The sequence below is a fragment of the Lynx rufus genome, unplaced genomic scaffold (assembly GCF_022079265.1).
Source record: "Lynx rufus isolate CCGP_SWC_20201006 ecotype Redwood Valley unplaced genomic scaffold, mLynRuf1.p SCAF_3, whole genome shotgun sequence".
In the NCBI taxonomy this organism is placed as follows: domain Eukaryota; kingdom Metazoa; phylum Chordata; class Mammalia; order Carnivora; family Felidae; genus Lynx; species Lynx rufus.
Window position 1 is genome coordinate 75,105,715 of NW_025814845.1, and position 22,710 is coordinate 75,128,424.

At 37.5% G+C, this 22,710-nt stretch overlaps 1 protein-coding gene across 2 annotated transcripts in view; it reads left to right on the forward strand.

Annotated features, from left to right (window-relative positions):
- The window catches only part of GRID2 (glutamate ionotropic receptor delta type subunit 2), a 1,453,175-nt gene extending 1,433,435 nt beyond the window's left edge, over positions 1-19,740 (forward strand). For both annotated transcript variants that reach the window (XM_047091724.1, XM_047091725.1), the window contains 2 exons: positions 16,438-16,678; positions 19,318-19,740. In XM_047091724.1, coding sequence (XP_046947680.1) covers positions 16,438-16,678; positions 19,318-19,740 — 664 coding nt within the window. The remainder of the gene's footprint in view (positions 1-16,437; positions 16,679-19,317) is intronic.
- The last annotated feature ends 2,970 nt before the right edge of the window (positions 19,741-22,710 follow it).

Below are 22,710 nucleotides of genomic sequence, written 5' to 3' on the forward strand. Positions count from 1 at the left end.
GTCACAGAGTGGTTTTGAGAATTACGTAAGTGAATCACCTAAAGTGAGTTAATACAGGTGGAAAGATAGGTAGGTGCTCAATAAATGTCAGAAACTATTAGGTATTGTTACTCCCTACTGCCACCTAGTGAGCACATATTAGTTTCCTTTCTTAAGCTCCACCTTCTGCACATTGATGTCACCCTATGAGCAAACTACTATGGTAAGTACCGCAGAGCACACAAAGATCCCTAAGACAACATTCCCTGACCCTAGGAGCTTCCAATCCTTTGGAAGAGGTCAAACCAATCACTTTGGTGAAGGAACAAAACAGTTATTACAAAACTATAAGCGAATTCCTGGAGAGAGTTCAAAGATAGATATCTATAGTTTCACCAAACCAGCTTGATTATTAGGATCCCCTGGGGGAGAGGATTCTGAACTAGTAAGTTAGAATCTCTGGTTTATAGCCAAGGAAACGCAAGTGATGCTGATAACCACTCGAGTGGGGAAATCCCTGGAATAGTTACATATAGTTGAGGATAAAGGCTTTCTGTTAAAAGCTAATTTTGACCAGGAGTGGGCACGGTTTTTGCAAGAATTAGGATAAAAGAAAGAATGATGTCATTTAAAAGACATAAGGGAGTTTCTACCCAGTGGCTTAATCTTCTCAGTAAAGTAGGAAATAAGATCCTCTGCTAAGAATGAGACAGGCGGAAGTACAGTGCAAAAGTTGGGAACCGTAAAGAACATCAGAAGAGTTGCTATGGTGATGTGTTACACGGATAAACTAGAGGTGACTTAAACTGAGGGTCCATTATGCTGCAATCAGTAGTTCTTGCTGGAATTTCCAAGTCCAGTTTATACCTGAGTTCAGGTCATTCTCAAGTCCCCAAAAGTTCATATAATTGAAAATGCACTGATATTATCAGTAAAAGAAAATTTTTAATGTTATTCGTAACAAAATCAACAAAGGTAAATTCTGGGTACCAGCTGACACCCTTGTTTCCTCTGCCTGATACAAAATTTAAAATTTGATCTCATGAAATGTCTAGGAGTCAGACTCTCATAAATAACAACAAATCTACCCATTGTGCTCTTGTTTGATCTGTGGCTGGTTCTGAATATAGGAACTCCCCTACGGTGAGAATAAGACTTCATAATTAAACTTATGTTGGTGTTGCTTTTCTTGCATTTTTCTTTTTGGTGAGTAAACTATTTTATTTGTCTCATTTTTCCACATCACATTCTCAGGGTTGTAATGGGGCTCCCACAGTTCCAGGCAGTTATTGGTTCTCGGGGGGAAATGCTCCTGTGGCATTATTGATTGCAGCCTTCATGGGAAAGACAGTGATTGACTGTGTTGCTTCCTGGGCAGCTGTGAATTTGCTGTACAGTGACAGGTCCTTCGGTGGCCTTCTCAGTCTCAACTTGACAAGAAATCTGGAGAAGGAGCTAGCTCTATTGAAATGTAGTGTCCTCACCCCAAATCGTATTCTGTCCCTCAAAGTAAATCCAGGTCAGTGAGAGGTCATGGTTAAGAAGATAGTAAATGATGACACTGAAATGGAGGCTGTTCTGCTGTCTTCATAAGGCTTCTGGCCCCTGGCATGGCCTCCTAAAAGCTTCATGATGTTTTCCTAGGCTTTTCACAGCTGCCTGCTTCCCCCCACCACCACCACAGTCTCAATACTCCACAGTCTAACACTCTATTTTCTTGGCTAAACTATCAGAATGGACATTTTCCCTTAGGCAGCATCATGGGTTTGGACTTAGCCCATGTCTATGTCCGTATTTAGTTCTGAAAAGAGAAACTGGAAACCTGTAAGCAAATGGACACTACCATCTCATCATGGATGCACCACATTAATCTATATAATGATTATAATAGCTACCTGGTACTGAGAACCTCATGTAAGTCAGATATCATGCTGAGCTCTTTGAAGGCATGCTACAATTGAAAATCAGTATGATCCCATTTCATGAATTAGAAAAAAATGAAGCTCAGAAGGTCATGTTCCTTTGTCACTACAGACTCAGGAAGTAATGCCATGAGGATTCCACCCAAGTTTGTCTAACTCTATATTCACATTCTTAACTGTTATACTCTCCCCTTCCAAAAACCTCAATCCTTAAACTATTTCCCCTTATCTGTACCTCACCGTCATTCTTTGACTTCTCTTTGATCATCATTTATTATGTCAATGCCTTCCATCCACCCACATACTTGCAAATAGTTTTGTGAGTAAGTAGAATTTACATCATCTATATTTTGCTCACTAAAACACCTAAGATGTTGGGGTTGTGCCTTTGACCCTTTGTGTCCTTAATTTCCTATATGGATCATATCTTGATTTATAATAAGTGAAAGTGGTAAGAGTAACATAGTGTAAGAGAAGATGATGGAAGAGAAACCGAATAGTTGCCTTTGATTCTCAGTAGGGGCTGCTAGGACTTAAGTGGCCCTGTCATCAATTACTAGATATGATCTCTATTGACCTTGTTTGCCATGTTTCCCAGCTGCATGGCTCCAGACATCCACTGCCTAGAACTAAAGGAAAAGGGAATCCAAATGTTAAAAAGTTAAAAAATTCAGAAACTTAGGAACTCTGTCCACTGTTCTCAGGCTGTGATTATTGGCATTACGCAGTACCACCCTCTCTCTTTTTTGTTGCACACTCCACCAGAGATGTTCACCCCAGTTCCAGCATATCCTGTTCATATGTCTTAGATCGATTCTTTTTTTTTTTATTTTTTTAATGTTTATTTTTGAGAAAGAGACAGAGACAGTGTGAGCAGGGGAGAAGTAGAGACAGACACAGACACAGAATCCAATGTAGGCTCCAGGCCCAGAGCTGTCAGCACAGAGCCTGATGCGTGGCTTGAACTCACGAGCCGTGAGATCATGACCTGAACCAAAGTTGGACGCTTAACCGACTGAACCAGGTGCCCCAGACCAATTCTTGCATATGAAATATCCTGGGGATCTCCAGAGCTCTGTGGACCATCACTGAGACTCACTGAGAAATAATTTGATGCTTAACATGACAAAGAATCTAGAAGCAATCCTTATATTTTAATTTCCTCTGATTCATGTTGCAAGTCATGCCGCACTGCAAGAACTGGATAAGAGCATAAGTCCTTTTTTTTTTTTTTCATTACAACTAAAGGAATATCACTTCAAAGCACATTCACTATAGTATCCTAGATTGTAGTCTCTTCTAGAAAGTAAGCGAACATGGGGAATGTTACTCTTGCTATAAGGCGGATCTATTTCTTACATGACCCTTATTGTTAAGGTAGTGTGCCTAATTATTGTGTATGGAATATGCCATTACTGGAAGCAACTCAAGTAAAACTTGAGTTTTACTTCAGTGCTACTTTTATTAGAGGGTTTCATCCTTTTTTACTCACCTAGAAACAAATAGAGCACAGTGTCCACTATTGTTTACCACCGTATACAAGGTAAAGATTCTTCATAGTTTACCAATATTTTGGACAATTCAGTTACTGAAAAATATAACTGGCTATCTAAACATGGGCAAATTGCTCTCCTACAATTATTCATCAAGGCTCTTATAAATATATCTGATCACTTAGCTAGATTGCTTGTATTTCTAATTTATCAAGATTTGGAACAGATTTGAAATGCTGATTATGTCAGGTTTGGGGTAAAGCAGAGAAATAGCAGGCTTTGCAAATGCCTCCGTTTGGTACATAAACGTATATGGTATCATCAGACCTATTTCTGAATAAAGAAACTAGCCACGCAGTCCCTCTGACAATTGTTATCAGGGCTGAATGACACTCAATTTTTATCAAGCCTTTTCTCGAGTTATTGAAGCCTCCCACCATATCATCAAGTAAGTAAACATTGCCGTGCATATAGCTCTTTCTATTATCATAGAAAATAGCAAGCAGCTTGCATGAGCTTGCACAGGAACTATGGGAGTCAACATCCCTTTCATAACAGCAGCATGGCCGTACCAGTTCATTTTATCTCAACACATAGATACATGGAAAGATAAACTATTCCCCTTTATGTCTATTGGTAAAGTTCCTTTCTAATAATTGTTGAAAACTTCACTCCAGTAAGCAGTTAGTCCTGCTGGTTGAAGAAAATAGATACATTATCTGAAGTAATAGATAAGTCTCATTAAGAAGATGGAATAGACTAATTCCCAGCATATCTCCCATGCGTGGGAAAACTAAATTGTGAAGTACAGCAGTAACACATTAATTATCTTTTCTGCATGGAATTAGATAAGTCTCACTGCTACTTTATACCACATTATGTCATTTTTTATAAATAATCACTTATGTCAGAGTACCTCAGTTTGCTGCCTCATAAAAAAAAAGACAGCCAATATTTCATTGCCAAGTGAGACCTATTCTTTTAACTACTTAAGGAATCCAGGTACTCTATTTAAACTTTATGTTCCTACTTATTAACATATGCCCAAAGAGTGGGTGTTTGGTATTAGCCTAAAGACGAATGCTACGCATCTGACAATATTACACTTTTGATGAAGATTGGGTCCTACCAACAAAAGTAAAGCTAACTATTAGCATTCATAATCCAATGCTAACTATTAGCATTGGAGATCTTGTGTTAAATAATGATTCGTAATCAGTTTACTTCAAGTAGGTTATTGTATCAGGTTATCATATGTGAAGTGTTTGGAAACAATTTCATTTCTTAAGTAGTTTAAACATCTCTCCCACATTCTCGTTTGCATAATTAATTTTTATTAGAAAAAGTTTTTATATGGCTGTAACATGCCAACTATAGAAATTTCACATGACAGGAGTTAAATTAATGAAGTTTATAAATGAAGACTTTGCTTATTAAAGTAAATGATAAAGTAAAGGATTCTTGGTTTAATTTGTGGACTGTGTAATAAAAACAAGACAATGACAATAAAATGCTTTGCAAATTATAAAGTGACATCCTAAAAAGAAAGATGTTATATTTGTATGCATCCTAGTTTTTAAGAACATCCTAAATACTGGTAAGGAAGAGAAGAAGCATAAATTCTGCAGGTTCTGAGTCTAAGACCAGTTCTATCCCAAACATGATCCAGAGGGAGAAAGGAGACATTCAGAAGAGACATTCCAGGTTTGGAAAAGTACTGAACAGGAAAATGACTCCTAAATGACAGCTATACGCAAACCACGACACTTGCTGCTGTGCTCTGTGTTTCGCAGTCCGTGTATATCCATCAGCTCGGGCTGCTATAACACGGTACCGCAGCCTGGGTGGCCTAAACCACAGACATTTAGTTCACACAGTGCTGAGGCCACAAGTCTAAAATCAAGAATCCAGAAGGTAAGTTTCATTAGGAGGCAACTATGACAACACTTACACCAAAAACCTTTCCTAAACTGTCCATCGTTCCAAATCCAAGGTTTGGTGACCCTTTGCGCCTTTCATTGCACGGCCCCTGGCAGAACACATCATCACACTGCAGTAGAATTACACAGTAATGTAATTGCAGATAATTGTCCAAGAGACCATTTGGGTTTTTCCCCCCATTTATAGAAACATAGCTTGTTCAGGGGCACCTGGGTGGCTCAGTCGGTTAAGCATCTGACTTAGGCTCAGGTCGTGATCTCACAGCTGGTGGGTTCGAGCCCCACGCTGGGCTCTGCCTCTTTCTTGGCCCCTCACCTGCTCATGCTCTGCCTCTCAAAAACGAATGAAATGTTAAAAAAAAATTTTTTTAAAGAGAGAGAAATATAGCATGTTCAGATTCATAATAGAAAGAAGTTAGAAAGTTGAATTCACTTTTTAAAATGTCTAAAATGAAACTCTGTTTTTGAATGATTCTAGTCACTTCAAGGAAAGTTTACGTTATGTTACCATCTATATTAAAAATTTTGAGGGGCACCTTAGGGGTTCGGTCAGTTAAATGTCTGACTTTGGTTCAGGTCATGATCTCATGGATCTTAAGTTCGAGTCCCGCATCAGGCTCTGCACTGACAGGGCAGAGTCTGCTTGGGGTTCTCTCTCTCTCTCTCTCTCTCTCTGCACTCAGAAATTTTTTGAAACACTTTTCCAGCAGAAGTGGAATAATACTAAATATAATGCAATATACCTAAAAAGTTAGAATATAACTTTTAAAGTACTTTACACTGACCATCTATGAAAATATGGGTTAAGCAAAGTAAAATTGTTTTCATAAAGTTGTACTATTATCAAATGATCTAACTCTTGCTTGAGAATTTTAAATAATTACACCGAATTTGTCCACCATCTTTAGTATAAGTATACCTGGAGGGTTTTTTTAAAAACATGTATCAATATACATCCTCTAATCTAGAAGATGTTTGCATTATGAAAGAATTCTCATTGTGAAGTACCTACTACTGTAGCAGCTTTTAGAAATAATAAATTCCTTCCACATATTTAAACTGTTAGTCAACTTATGAAAACTTCAGTGTTTATGCAGATGTTCATGAGAATATATTTGCATTCAAAAGTTTCCTTCTCCATAATCTTCTGTCTCCTAACGCTGTGCCAAAGATACATATCACAATCATTATCCATTTACACATAGTACACACTTCAAGATCCCACTTATTTTAAGGTTTAGTTGTCAGACTCAAAGATATTAAAATCATAAAATGCATATAACATGCTAAGCGAAGTAAGTTTGACTTTATGACCCTTTTTCATAAACATGCATTTGAAAGGTCTGCACGAGAAGATCTTGTATTGTTTGAAGGGTGACTGTAAGCCCAGATGGTCACTGCCAGTTTCTCACTGCAGAATGAAAGAATTTTTCCCCTTTACCCTATAACCCAAATATCACACTGAGCTTAAGGATGAAGCTGACATTTTTAAAGATCACCAAAAGTGTTCTCTTTCCAATTGCAATTATGCCCTCCATCTCAGTGGGAGCCATTGTCAGGGTCTTTTCAACTCTCCAGCATCTTTCTGGCTTGCCTTCATTATCCTGATTATCTCTTCATTTGCCGCCCAGCACTCATTTTATGAAAGATCATGTCTGCCATTTCTATAATGAGTGCTTGACTTTTACTGCCAGCATAAACACATAAAATATATAATAATTAAAGTTCACTAGTCACCAAAGTCTTGAGATCCATCATGTTGCTAATTTGATTTTTCAAGCAATTGCTTCTCTGTGAAAGAGGTTGATTTTGCCCCCTGAGGCAAAGCGAGACTGTGGTGCAAGAGGCTGACTCTGACCTAGAAGGACTGATCTGATTGGGTACCATTCACTGCAGCTTTCAGGTTCATCTTCAAAGAATGACATATCTGTAAAGTATGACGATTCTTAGAGCCAACAAAAACTGTCATCAAACTTGGAACATAAAAATTGTTTTAAGTGTCACACATTTTTCAAAATAGTTAAGTGTTATCTAATAAATAAATATTTACCTTTTATGGGCTACTGTTTAAACTCTAAGGAAAATTTTCATTAGGATAACTATGGAAGTTTGCATCACATAGATTGAAACTTCACAATAGGTTGACATACACTGAGTAAGGATAAGGTTTTGAAACACCACTTCCTTATTTTGAACACACTGCCTTGTTTTGATAACATTGGCAAAGTCCCCTGAGTGCTTCATGAGAATGAATTCATCTGACGTTTATTCTAATCGCACAGAGATTAATGAACTCATGCGATATTCATGTGGCTCTCTGGAGACATCAGGATGTGTAACACAAAGTGTAATGTTTGTAAATGGATACAATGGAATATGTGTTAGCCAAGGAACTTGAGTCATCAAATCCTCAGTTCATAAAGCAGCGGGAAATAAGGAGGCAGCTTCCATTATCATGGGGGGTTTTGGGGAGGATAATAAAGATCTTGACAATGTATTCAAAAAAAAAAAAAAAAAAGAGCAGAAGCCAAAAGACCTGGTTTGAGAGCTGGCCAGATCAATCACCAGCCTTGTGACCTTGGGAAATTTCACTTCACCTCTTAGCCTCAATCTCCTCAGCTTTAAAATGAGAATTTAATAACATCAGCCCTCTTAAGCCTCTTATAGGAATAAGGAGAGGGATGTGATCAATCAGTCATCCAATCAATCAATCAATATAATTCCTCCCTCACGAAATTATTTTAAGCAGTAAATCACATGATATGTAATGTTTTTGATAAGTGCTTCATGAACTTTGCAGCATTATACATGCCTTTACTATTGCTATTCCTGTGGAAAATAGATTGTCTGGAGAAAGTTTACAGCTTATTTCCCCTACACAGAAAAATGGGTGCCTTAAGAAGACATTACTTACTACATAAGGATGGACACTGTTTTCTTAATAAGAAAAGCAGATGTGACCAATTAAAGATGTTACTGAATTGTCTTTCCTTTAAATTTGAAAGTGAGAGACCAGGTTTGAAGCCATGCAGGAAACTCGTCTTTTTCATGCAGGTCTATGACATACAGCAGTCCTCAATAATAACTGAATGTATAATTAAGTCCAGGTCTGTTGATTGCGCCCTGTGGTGGAGAGCCAGGCAAGTCACTCCACATCACTAAGCAGGAATCAAATATGATCTCATCTCCCAGACCCCTTCCAGTACCAACATGCTGTCATGCCCATAAATCGTCCATAGTAATTTCTACCAACCCTGAAAAACTTCTCGTTAGTTTATAGTACTTCTAGTCACAGGTTGTTAGAAACCATTTTTATATATTTTGATTAAAACAAACCTGCCTTTTCTGCTTCAATCTATTGTGTTACCCATTCTCAGTAAATCACAGTCACTGCCTGAAATTCTCTTAGTATAATATTTGTTCACCTCCCTTTTATCTCAAGATAAAGCCTCCATTGCCTAGAAAACGATTCAGCAAATACAGACCTCAGAAGACAAATACAACCTGATCTCAAATAATCAAGGCAGTCATTCATTTGTAACATGGGTGGTCCCAGTCTCGGGGTATAGGTTCCAGATGTCTATTCCAGGATAATCAGAAAACCAAGGAAATCCAAAACTCACTTGAACTATTATAGTGCCATCATGAATATAGAGTATTACCTCAAATTCATCTCTGTACTCACTTAAAGGCACACACATATTAACAGGCATTACTACATATTAATTATTATATATTATTAATACATGGTCAAAAGCACTGGGATGGCAGTCAAAATCTTTGGTTTTAAAACAGACTCTGATGCTTTCTCATGATGTGACTTCGGCCAAGTCATTTAAGCCCTCTGAACTTCAATATCTTTGTCAATGAAATGGAAATTTGTTGACTTCATAGAGTTTTTGCTATGGGGCTCCACAACAGATCAGCAACTACAGCCAACAGGCCAAAGCTGGCTCAGGCCTGTTTTGGTAACTATAAAGGCAGAGTCACATGGTTGCAACAGTGTCTGGCCCTTAACAAAAAGGTTTGTTATTGCCTAAACCTTTATAAAAAGGTCCTCTGGCCTAAAGAATGATATTTATAAGCTTATTTGAAATGCCATATTCATCTATGTGAGATGGTAGATAATGTTAGTGGACCGGATCGAAACAACAGTGTCTGGCTCAACTAACTGGAAGAATTAATTAGTTAAAAGTCCAATTTAAACAAAGGAAATAGCTTCTAATAGTCTGTCTTCAGTTATTTGGTATTACTGAGGTATTACATGTTATCAAGAAATATCTGTTGTATCTAATGCTACTAACCAGACATTAAGACATTTTGCTTAAGAAAATAAAAAACGACTGATGCCCAGTTCGCAGGAAGTTGATAAAATTCGTTTTCACAACTCTGATGTTCAAAGACTGGTATTGGATATGCCAGTCAGAGCACCACTACACTTAATTGAATAGTAAACCTGAATCTTTGAGAAGTGCTTTTGCTTCAATCCAAGTTTACCAGCATTTCTTCAGCCCAGAATGAAAGAAAGGACAAATGAATGAAAGACGTATTGAGCTGACATTTTTCTGAAAATCGTGTGCATGCTATTATTAATTCTTTCTCAGTAACCATGGAGAGACATTTTCGTGAGAACCCAGCAAATGAATTTAATAATGTGGGTACTCTGGGCCAAAATAGATCCACTCAGTGTCAAAAATACTTCTGTTCAGTTATTCCCAAATTTCTTTCTCAGTGTTAAGTGACATTAAACATTAATAAGTAATGAGACTCTATCCTACATATCTTTTTTAAATTTTGGTTACATACAGCGCATAAGCATATAACAAACAGGTCAGATCAATGTTTTTAAGATATTAAAATGATGTTTTTCACCCTCACCAATTTCTAGTGTCACATTGCCTCAACACTTCAGATTGAAGAAATGCCAGCTGGAGGTCTCAGATCATAGATTTTCTGTCATTATGTAGCTTCAATTCCCTTCCACTATGACAGGCCAAGAAGTCTGAAGACCCTGGGTATAAGAGGGATATCCAGAAGAGAAAAGGAAAGCTATACCTCCTCTGGCCAGAAGTTTCCAGCACGGGGCAGGGGGCAGGAGATGGGCAGGTGAAAGGGCGTTAGCTGGACCGGAATGCATGCCCATAGGGGGTAGAGGGTTCCTTACCTTAGAGTCTCTGACAGGAGTCATGGGGCCTACCAAGCTCTTCACCAGCAGAGGAGACCTCGGGTGGTGGGAAAAGCCAGAGCTGCGGTCAGGAAAAAACAAGGGTTAGGTCTTTATTCCCAGGCCTCTCTTGCTCCCACGTGGTGTGAATGTTGAGTTAGAGCACATGGAGCACCTTTGGAGCCCTCCACAGTGAAGTGACAAGATGACAAGATGACAATGCTATCTGAAAGCTAAAGAATAGTTAGGGGCTGCATGAACAAAATGGCAGAAGCTGAGAAAGGTGTATAGCACTCCAGAGGCTGAGTCAGCAGAGAGAAGCCCACATGCCTTAAAGGAACTAAGAAAGACGTTAGCCAACATTGGCGGACTTAAAGCCTCTGCCCGCTTCACCAGTCATCACCAGTTCATATCTAAGGACTGAACCCAGGCCCATCATACCTAAAAGGATTGCTGCCAGAGCAAAGCCAAGGACCAACAAGAAGCCAGCAGCTCCCTCCTCCCAAGCCTCCAATGTAAGGGATATAATGTCATTCTTTAAAAACCCTGATGCCATCTTGGAAAAAAGCAAGGAAAAGGGGAGGAAACGGAAGGATTGAGTAATTCTCTCAAGTAAATTGAGCTAAAGCTAGAGTCATGTTAACTTATTAGATCAGATTAAATTTTAAATCATATTGAGCTAATTTTAGTTTTGTTCCCACTGCTCAGCAGGCCTACTCCTCCTGAGGAAGATCGATGAAGTTCTGGAGAAAAGCTACATTTTCAATAGATTTAGAAGAAACCTATTGGTGACAATTTTACTTAAGGTCTAACAAATCTCTGAAACTGACAGCGTTCTTCTCTAAATAGTTACATATCAGAGGCTGTGTAGGGGGAAATGTGCTGGAAGACAGACCTGAATTGTAGCCCTTACTCAACAATTTACTCTATGTTAGTCACAAAAAAAAGTCATCCCATCTCTACAACAGTGCTTCCCAATTGGTGTATCTTAGATGATGTACTAGAATATTGCTAAAATATTGATCCCTTCAGCCCTCAAAACAGACAAGGCATGTCCCCCTACCTTTCATCTCAGGCTACTCCAGTGTGCTATATAAATTGGTTTTTTGTGTGTTGAGTGTGATAATTTGGGGGAATTGTTGTTCTAAGTGACTCAGTTTCTCCTCCATAGAGTGAGTGGAGGGGGAAGTGAAGAGAATAGATGATGTCCTCTCTCACTTCTGTTCTAGTAGTTTATGCATCTATGAATGCAGGGAGAAAATTCTAATTGCAAGAAGAATCACAGGAGGAGAATAAGAAAATAAAAACGACTGATGCCTAGTTCGCAGGAAGTTGATAAAATTCGTTTTCACAACTCTTATGTTCAAAGACTGGTATTGGATATGCCAGTCAGAGCACACACATATGGCCTGAAATCAAAATTCCTGCACTTAATTTTTTAAACTCTCTGATGACCTCTAAATTTGTTCCCAGCAGAAACAACTGAAAAGTCAGGTGTCCTTTTTCTCAGATAACCAGTATCTTTGTACAGCTCAGCAGGAATTTACCCACGGGTAAGAAAATTAGAAAGGAATCCACAGACTGCTATGGTATTCAAAGGCAAAATCAAAGCTACTTACGTGGGATCAGAAATTTGCATTCATCTTTCAGCAACCTGTTTCATTATAAATAATTTGAAAATCAATTTCTAGAGCAGTGATTAAGAATTGTAAGTGATCAATAATTAGTGTAATTCTCACACACAAATGAGGCTGTTGTATCTTCAAAGTAAGTAAAAAGCTTTTCAAGATGAACACCTCGAATTTGTTGAATATTTTTATTTGAATATGAAAGAAGAATCTTCTGCTTCCCCACTCACGTCTCCTGAAATTTGCTCATTTATACCAATAAAGAACTCAGTGCATGCAGAATTGATCTATTAACCATTTTCAAGTTGAAGCTCGGTTTTATGGACTGCTAAAATTTTTCTGTTCAAGGGGATGACAAATGTTTTAATACTTTTGGACAAAAGAAAGGAATGCAATGTTCTTGTCAGTGAATCAATCATTCACTGATTCATCTGGGAATATAACTCTCCATTAAGAAATATGTACCGGAACAGGTCCAAAGAAAGAATGGCTGTCACACATGCGGATAATAATAATTCTAGCATTTGAGTTGTGGTAGCCTACTAAGTGCCAAACAACAAGCAAGATGCTTTTGTTTATGGCTTCATGAGTTTTCACCATAACAACTCTCAAAAGTGCGAAGTACTGCTCTCATCACTCTGGGGTAAAAATGGCAGGAATTTTTTGGACTACACTCCAAGAAGAGGTTTTACTTATCCAGTTGTTCATCATGGTCTATTATCCAACTTTCTTTCTAATAGTTTAAGTTTATACTTGACACCTTTCAAACCCACCAGTTAACTAGAATGACAAGAACACATTGCTGTCTGTGAGCAAAGACTGCCATCTTGTGGAAATTACAAATACAACAAAAACAATTATTCCGTGGGACTAAAGATCTGAACATGTTAAGGATTGTGCAGCTAGATTCTTGCATTGTTATACACACCCATACACACACACACACACACACACACACACATCAATGCTAATTATAATTAAATACAAAACTTTCCTTTATGTGTGATTCAAGTTTCATTTAAAGATGCCAGTGCCTTTGAATATTATATATATATATATATATATATTCCTCATTTATTAACGGGCTCATCCAATTTGTCTTTAAGGCAATGCATTAGATTTTGCTAAACTTTCTTTAATCCTTAAATGGACTTTTGTTAAATAACAAAAAGAAGGTATAGTTACACTTTTCTAATGGAATTTCCAGGAGCATCAGATTATGTAGCAAGAATTTATGGCAGAACCCTGAGCTTAGAAAACACTTTCCTTCCTTCCCAACATTTCTATTCCATGCCAGCCTATAATCCTAGAATCTGTTGTGGGCTTAACTGAGGGGTCCTATTGTCCAGTCGTTCTGTCTATCCCCCAAAACGGGGTGTCCATGAAATGCCTCAGTTACCTGTGCTTCCTGGTATCAACCAGATAAAGAGATCTTTGTGGTGTGATCATCCTTGAAGGCAAGTAGAGGAGTCTGCTCACTCTTTGCCCACGGTAATCCTTACCACCCAGCTTGCTGAACCTAAAAGTTCTATAATTAAACACATTCTTTGGATTTAAGGCCTTTTGCCCCATTACCATCAAAATGGGTGTCATAGAGTATACTTCGTGTATACTTCAATGATTATGTTTAAAACCAAATTATTTTTCAGGTGTGCAAATAATAAGGACACGTTGTGATAAAGATACCACTGAGGAGAAAGAGTAGGCAATCATTGGTTCCCGAATGAACACGTGACTGCATGAAAAGATAAATTAACATGAATTGAGGGCATTGAAAAGAAACAATATCACAATGTTGCTCAGGCCATTCTGGCTGAATGTGCAGTTGTGGTTTAATATAAATTTTGACCCAAAGAAATACCTGGTGTGAGATCATTCTTTAAATACTTACTGAAGAGATAGATGAATAGGAAGGTATCTACAGATACCTCTAATGTCAAAGTTAAGACTATTTTTGTTAGAGATGACTAAATTTTTCCCTCAAAGTATTCAGTGGTGTTTGACTACCTAGCATCTTTAGGTAGGCAAATAGCTAATGGGTTTGCCAACATTATTTGAATGTATTTTGTGGATAGGCCAAGCAAGCAAATTTGATGCTGTCATTGCAGATGTGTGTGATACCTCACACAATGCTACCAGTTCCCACGAGTAGTTGTTTCTTTGGGTGAAAGCACTGTTTCTCAAGTGTATTCCGTAAAACTCTAGCTCCACAAATTATTAATATATATTATTAGGGAAGAATACAATGAGGAAAAAAAGAAGGAAAGTCAGAGAACTTTGGGAAATGCTAAATTAAACAAAATCATTCAAGTTTTCTTTTCTACGGGTCTTCCTAGAACCTTTAATAGACTGACTTCTCTGTAAGTTGCTGAGAGGGTGTTTCTCAAAGTTAGTGACCACAGAACCCTTTTCTTGCAGAAACCCCTCTAGGTACTAGTGTCCCATAGAACACATTTGTAGAGTCTGGAAAATACAAATGACTCTGAAAAGAGGGAAGAATAAGGATGAAAATGTAATCCATTAGTATTCACAATCATTTTAGTAAATTCAATGAATCAAATTAACTGCACTTTTTGAGCAACACCCTGAAGCAACAGACCTTTAGACAGATCAGTATCATAAAAAAGGAGAAGTCCAGGTTGTGAAGGAAACTCCAGAGCAGTGTCGATCCTGGAGTGTCACCTGGGGGTGCTGGGGGTGAGGCTATGGGAACAGCCAAAGGTGAATGATAAGACCATGTCTCCATCACAGCCCTTCGGACTTGTTTTACTCTTGTTTGACTCGAGTGGAATGTTGACTCCACCCCAACCATTATCTTTTAGCTCATTCTTAAAAACCCCTGGATGACATGAAACCAATAAAAAGACAATGTGTCACCAAAAGAGCATTTACTCCTTCCAGACAGACATCATTTTTCTCTTTAAAGTTTTAAGATGTCTTTCCCCAAATGACCAAGACCCAAGGCAAGAGTACTATTTAGGTCCACATATCCTAAGGCTAACTATATAAAAATTATAAATTGAGCTAAAAACGCTTAGATAAAATATGTTCAATCCTCTTACCTTGATAAATACACCTCCATGGCCCTTAGGAGGCCAGGTTTGAATTTCTAGTTTGTGGCTAGCTAGTTATACTACACTGACCCAGTGGCCCAGGGAGTTGGTCCCTGGCCCCCTCTCTTCCACCTCCAGCTCTGTCCTGCACAGTGAAGGATCGCCCACACAAAGGTATATAACCCTGAGTTTGTACATCCAAACTCAGTCCACACTCTCTAAACACCACTCTATAGACCGATGATACCCTTGTGGCTATGAGATTCGCTCTCAGGAGGAAATATTGGGACAAACCTTCCCAGCTCCTGGAGAAGCACTCTGAACTGTTTGGGTGGGAAATCTAGCAACCGTGAGGATGGTACACATGCTCGACCAGCTCATGGCCTTGGCCCTGACCATTCTCACCCTGTGAGAGGGGACACAGTTGGAGAAAGGCCAGAGGTAGGCAAGAGTATTTGGAAATGAGAATAAAACCTCTATGAAAATCACACTTGAAAAAAAGCCTCAGTGTTTGCAGCTAGCCCCAGATTCTGGGGGGCGGGGGGGGGAGAAGACGAAGAAGGGTATTTCTTATCTGAATTTAACTACTTCTAAAAGCCTCTGGTCATCTTTTCTTCTTGTTCTCCAAGGTAAGATTATTTTCCCCTTTGGCATTGAAAGGGAAACTACATCAGTTGTGTGAAAACCCAAAAATGATGTATTTTATCAACTTCAAACTTGTCCCAAGGCTTTCTCCCACACTGTGTTAAATAATAGAAGACTTTTTAATTGAATTTCTTTGTGTGTAGCATATGCCGGGCGACATTATGCCAGCATCTTGCTCTAAGCAGCAAAACGTTCTTCATAAAAGCATTAAGATCCAAAGCGTCATTCTGCATGTAGGGAAGGGACACAGAACTGCAGCAGCTTGAAACCACATAAAAACAGTGCCTCTGAAATGTAATTGTAAAAACACATTGCAACAAAGCAGGAGGGGAATATTTAGACTTATAGAATAAAACCAAAAAAAGAAGAAGAAGGTTGGGGAGAGGAAGGGAGGGGAGAGAGGGGAGAGAGGAACGCCTGTGGCCCAACTCGGTCTATAAAATCAAAGCAATAACGTTTTCAGTGTCCTGACGTTCCTTCTGCAGGCTATTCTATACATTCATTTCCCCTTGACAACCACCATCCTTTAGAGGTGGGGTTATAAATGGATGTGTTGTGGACCGAAGCAATAACCATGTCTGCAGTAACACATGACTGTGCTCTTTACCCCAAGGATCCTGGAGCTTCAGCAGAATGGTGACATGGACATCCTGAAGCACAAATGGTGGCCAAAGAATGGCCAGTGTGACCTGTATTCCTCAGTGGACACAAAGCAGAAAGGAGGCGCCCTGGACATAAAGAGCTTTGCAGGAGTTTTTTGTATCCTGGCTGCTGGAATTGTCCTCTCCTGCTTTATAGCTATGCTGGAGACGTGGTGGAACAAGAGGAAAGGCTCCCGGGTCCCATCAAAAGAGGTACTTGACTGAGAGCTTCAGCACTAAGTTGAGCCAACAAGCAGGTTGTCTTTCCAGGCAGGATTAATCACCAGGGAGAGGGTAATGGGTTGGGGGCAGTCCTTATTTCTTCTTTCTTTGAATATTGAAAATAAATTTATGAAATATAAAAAGTGGTGATGCCAATACCAATTTCCGTTTTAGGACATCCCAGATAAATGAAAAGGAGGCTTAGTGTTTGAAAGACTGACAATTTCATGTGCCATGAAAGGCTTTAACATTCTGCCAAATCTCAAGATAGACTTTAATTCAGTGATTTTCTTAAAGGTTGTGATTCCCTTGGCCAGTTCACAAAGATGCTTAACATTTTATCTCAATAGGTTGTGGAACTTATAGGTAAATTACTTGTGTCTCTAAGATTCAGCGTAAGAAATACAGCGCCACAGCAAAATAATCGCAATTTGTCTCTTCACCACCAGTGACTCCTTCTCTCTGTCTGTATATAGACCTATAGAAATGATCATATGTTTTTAACTCTTTGATGGCTCTAAGCTTAATAAATCCATTTTGTGGATCACTTAGAATTAAATTTTTAATAAAATAAAATTAAAATTTTTTCAGAGATCTGAAAGAATAATTGCAGAGTTATACACAGTATCTCTTTGAAAGTGGCATGTGCCTTGTTTAAATCAAAAATTATGGAATTTATAAATGATCAGAGAAACTAGGAAGTTAAAATAAATTGCTTGATTAATTTATCATATTTCCACTGGATGTAAAAGGTGAAAAATTTTTAAATAATGAAATTATATTCACTAAAGTTTCACAAATTGAAATGAAAAATAACCTGAGTTTGCTGCATGGTTTGATTTGCTGGATAGTTTCAAAGGACATTTTTAAACTTTCTGTAACTAGACTTTGACTAATTGATGGTTAGAGCGAATCTTGAGAAGATCTGCTTTAATGCACAAATAAAAATGACTTCCGATTTGCATATGAATGTTTACATGTTAGTGTATTCTTTCAAACAGATTTTTTTCTAAAGTAGTCTGAGAATTCCTTTCTACCACTTTATAGGCAAAATTGATCAGCGCCATTTATAAGGAAAAGCTTGACTTACCAAAGATAAAACTTAGCTTCCTACCTATCCAAATGATCATACGTTCTCAGTTAGTGGAATATGAACTAAAAATTAATCAGGTTTTATTGTAGTGTTTTCTTTATGGAATAAGCTTCTGGTATCTCTATTGACATTGATTCAATGCAAAAGACCACATTAATGCAACATTATAGCTGAGATTTCATATTCTCAAAAATCTGGAAATTAAGGACTCCCCAAGCTCCTTATATTTTGAATTACTATATATAATATTAAATTTTTGCATTATTATATCTGTTGATGGATGACTACATTATAGTTGCTGTGGGAACCATAAAATTATATCTCCAACCCTCTAAAGTCTCAGTGATAATATTGCATTAATAGATATTTTTATTGGATTTTGAAATGAGAAAGGAGAAGGAAAAACAGTGATGCACATCAAAATATTTTTCACTGAGGAGCACTATAATAGCACAATGAAAAAAATACATACTCCATTCTAACTCATGACAGCTAATCCAGATCTATGAACAAATATTTTCTCTTCTTATGATTAATAGGTATTTTTAAACCCTCACGAAATTAATTTATTGAACTTGGCTATAAACATGACTGATAAAAGACAATTTTTTTTTTCTTGCCAGTTTTATTTTTCAAACATTGGGCTTTAATGCTCACTTTTAGCGAAAATCCTAAAGGATTTATGAATTGCTTTCAACATCAGAAATAATGAGATTTTTACTTCCTTTTTCTTATTAAGTACCTTCTTACTAAGACTCCATTAGGTTAGCTCAAAGCATCTTTGATCTAGAGGCCATTTAGCAAAAACTTGGCCCAAAACCAAAGCTGTCATTCACACCTCATGACTTGAAGATGTCTCTAAAGGTCTCACTGACCTCACAATATTGCCTCATTCAGGTGCTAGATAGCTTGAGCGTGGTATGAATCGAGAAATTGATTCTTTTGTGTTGAATGTTGCTCTTTCTAAATAATCTCACATCTCTCTGGCCTAAAGAGAAATAACATGTTAACAGTCACTAACACTTTAGTTTGAACTAGCATATCGTATCACTTAGCTCCAAGAAAGGAAAGTTAAGATTAGGAGTGAATAGTGGAAAAGAACAAAAATCCAGCTTGAAATAAGACACCCTGAAAAAGGAGGAAGCATGTGGAAAGAAGAGGTGTGGTGGGGAAGTGAGTTGTGAAAACCATACTTCTTATTTGTATTTTGCCTGGGTCTGTCCCTGATCTTATAGAATGCAATCACCCATCTACTGTTCCCATAGTTTTGTAGTTGCATGTGACATTTATAGAACTTCCAATGAAAGAAAAAGATTTATGATAGGTAACCTTATCTCAGAGTCATATTTGTACCCCCAGAATCTAGCACAATGCCTGGCTCATATTAGGTGCTCAATAGATATATGTTAAATGAATAAACCCCGAAGTTCAGTTAATTACATATCATGTTTGCTGAACTACTTTTTTTTTTTTTTTTTTTTTTAACCATGGAAGCTAGTACTGATGAGAACCTTATCTTCTTTTTCTTCATCTCCAGGATGACAAGGAAATTGACCTGGAGCACCTCCATAGACGTGTAAATAGCTTGTGCACAGATGACGACAGCCCCCATAAACAGTTTTCCACCTCGTCAATTGACTTGACCCCTCTGGACATTGACACTTTGCCAACACGACAAGCACTGGAGCAAATCAGTGATTTCAGGAACACTCATATTACCACAACAACCTTTATCCCAGAGCAGATCCAGACTCTTAGCCGCACACTATCAGCTAAAGCTGCCTCTGGTTTCGCTTTTGGCAACGTGCCTGAGCACCGAACTGGCCCTTTTAGGCACAGGGCACCTAACGGGGGCTTTTTCAGGAGTCCTATAAAAACAATGTCATCTATTCCTTATCAACCAACTCCTACCCTGGGGCTCAATCTGGGTAATGATCCAGACCGAGGCACCTCCATATGAGCATCAAACAGAATCTCTTCACTGTTTCTTTTGTAGGACTCCCTTTGCAAGGAGCGACTGTAATATTGTGGGACTAACATGGATGTAACATTATTTTTTGAGAAAAATCAGGATTATTAGTAACAATTATAGTTCTTTCTCGCCACCTTCTCCCTCTTCTCTCTCTTCTATTTCTTTCTCCTTTGTCCTCTCTTTCTGTACATTTCCCTCCACTTTTTTTCATTACTCAACTTGTTCCCCCAGAATATAGTATACTAGGATCCTATTAGTCCGCTTTTCATATACTGTACTTCAAGTATAGGAAATGTGCACTGAGTATACTAAAAGCATATGCAGGATTAATTTCACATAAAGGCCTCTTACGTAACATTTCTCTATTTTTAAAAATATAATTGCAATAACTTCAGTCTTTTTACATTCTTCTGCTGCATCCATACAATGCTCCACTGCTGTTGAGTGTCCTTTAACTGTGGACCAAAGGCAACCCCTGCAGTGTTTATAAAATAACTTAAAGACCATTCAGGCCACATAATATGAGAATGCAATTTTGTAGGATTACAAAAAAAGCCATTAATATGCCAGTCAAGACTACAGTTAAAACTACTCTCGCACTGCAACAGTGCATATGACCTTTATGTGATTGTACAGTATTACAAGTTTTTTCTTATGTACAGTACACTTTATCATATGGCAGAAGCCTCTATTGTGTTAAATAAATTAGTATCTCATATATATATACATATATATGCACCTATATAATGTGTATATATATTAAAGGGCGGCCATTGCTATTGCAATTCATTTAATAAAGCTTTAGTTTGAAAAAAAAAACAGTATTGTATACAGGAACTATGTATAGTGCAGGAGGTCTTTTCAGTTAGAAAAGGCAGGTTGCTTTAATGTTATTCTGACTCGCATTGTTTGCCAACAGAGAATATTTTATACTTTTGTTATTAAAACATCCAGGGCGATTTACTATTTGTTCCTAGATGTAACTCATTTGAATAGGTTTTGCATTTGTTATTCAGCAGTGTATAAAGCTAACCTTGATAATTTTACTTTTAATTAATTATCTCAATGGAAAATGCTATTAGCTGGACCACGTCCACAGCAGCACATAGAGCTCTATAAGAGTTTAAACGTAGATCATCGAAGGTTAATAAATCCTCTTCCAAAGCAGAAAGCCAATCAATACAACTGTAGTTGAGGAGAGGTGGGAGCCCTTAAGAAATATTGATGTGGCCTTAATTACTGTCCTACATTATCCTAAAGAAGAAAATATAATGACCATACCGGGCTCTCGACTTAACCCCCCTTTTTATTCAGTTCTATTTGGAGGAGTTATGTATTTTTTACATTAGTGCCAAGTGTATAGAAGGATGACAGCAAAAACAGTGCCTCTTTGTGCACAACCCTTTTAAAGTAGCATTCTTACCTGTTAGAACTATAGAATGAACTTTGTTTGTAATCCTTACATTAAAATGTGGTAAGTAGGAAGCAAGAACTTATCCTGTGTTTTTACGCAGCCATACACTTATTTTAATCTAATTCATTCCGTAGCTAGGATTGATATAGGAACCAACCTATGTGATTTGCTTTAGGAGAAATTAAAAGGTATATTCTTAAGGTATATTATATTTTGATGCTAATTCTGTTCTGGGGAGCATCTTGTACTGTCACTGTTTTTGTACTAAATCTTCAAATATTGTCTACTGTGTAAGGCAGAAAAATTTCTTATCATGCAAAAACCATTTTGTTTCCAGGGTGACAAGTACCTAAGTGCATGCACAACTTGTTTTCCCTTGTAACGTTCATGATCTCATTCCCAACTCTGATTTGAAAACAAAACAAAACAAAACGATACTTTACAACAAGCTATATAGGGGCATACCAGATGTTGCAGTGATTTTTAGCTATCGACAAACTGTTAACCATGTACAATATTTAAAATAGGCCTATTTTGATGTATTGCCTATTATACAAATACACAAGACACTTTTTGGAGGCCTCAGTTATGAGTGGCAGAGCTTTCTGTGTATAATTTGTCTAAATAATTTGTCTAATAAAAACGTTTTCTAAACTTGCTCTCATACCATTGAAGTCTTAACTATAAGATTAGAAAATGCCTACTCTCTCACAGATCAACCTGAAGTTTTCTAAACACTTATCTTGAGTTAATTCAAGCATAAAACACGTTAAGCTTTACTACCAGTACTATGCCAAAATGAATGGCTCTCTAGAAACAACACTATGTGATGTTCTAAACCGATAAAGGACTGCCTTTCTGCTATTTGAGACAATTTGAACAGACAGTATATTTGTTTTTCTTCACATATATTTCTATTTGTGATGTCTCTGTGAGCACGTTTTGGGGAGAGATTTATCCTGGGCCATGTAAACAATGTAACCATTATAATAATAGCAGGACGATGGTTTGTCACATGAAAGGAAAGAAAGAAAGAAAAAGAAGAAGAAAGAAAGAAAGAAAGAAAGAAAGAAAGAAAGAAAGAAAGAAAATAGAGAAAAAGAAGGAAAAAGAAAGAAAGAGAGAGAGAGAGAAAGAAAAGACAGGGTAATTATTAAACTTAGAATTTATGTATTAATAATTGCTTTGCTGTTAGGGAAATATTCATCGTGCTGAATCTATTAATTTGAAAATTGACTCCAAGATTATTTCTAATACAGTGTTATTTTCCTCATTTGAACAATATTTTTGTCTAGCATTTAACTCACTCAATGAATATATATCTGAAAACATATCTAATTAGACCAAAATCTTTGCTGCTCTAAATTTCTATTAAAAGTGATTTTTTTGATGTTGGGATTATGAGGAACTATACAGAGCTAGACTCTTTGGTTTCGCAATATAAGATGCTGAGAAGCTGTGACTTGCCCAAAGTTTGACAAATCTAAGGTTTAATATTGGGTCTTATTATTTAACTCTGCCATGCTTCAGTTATAGCCACAGTT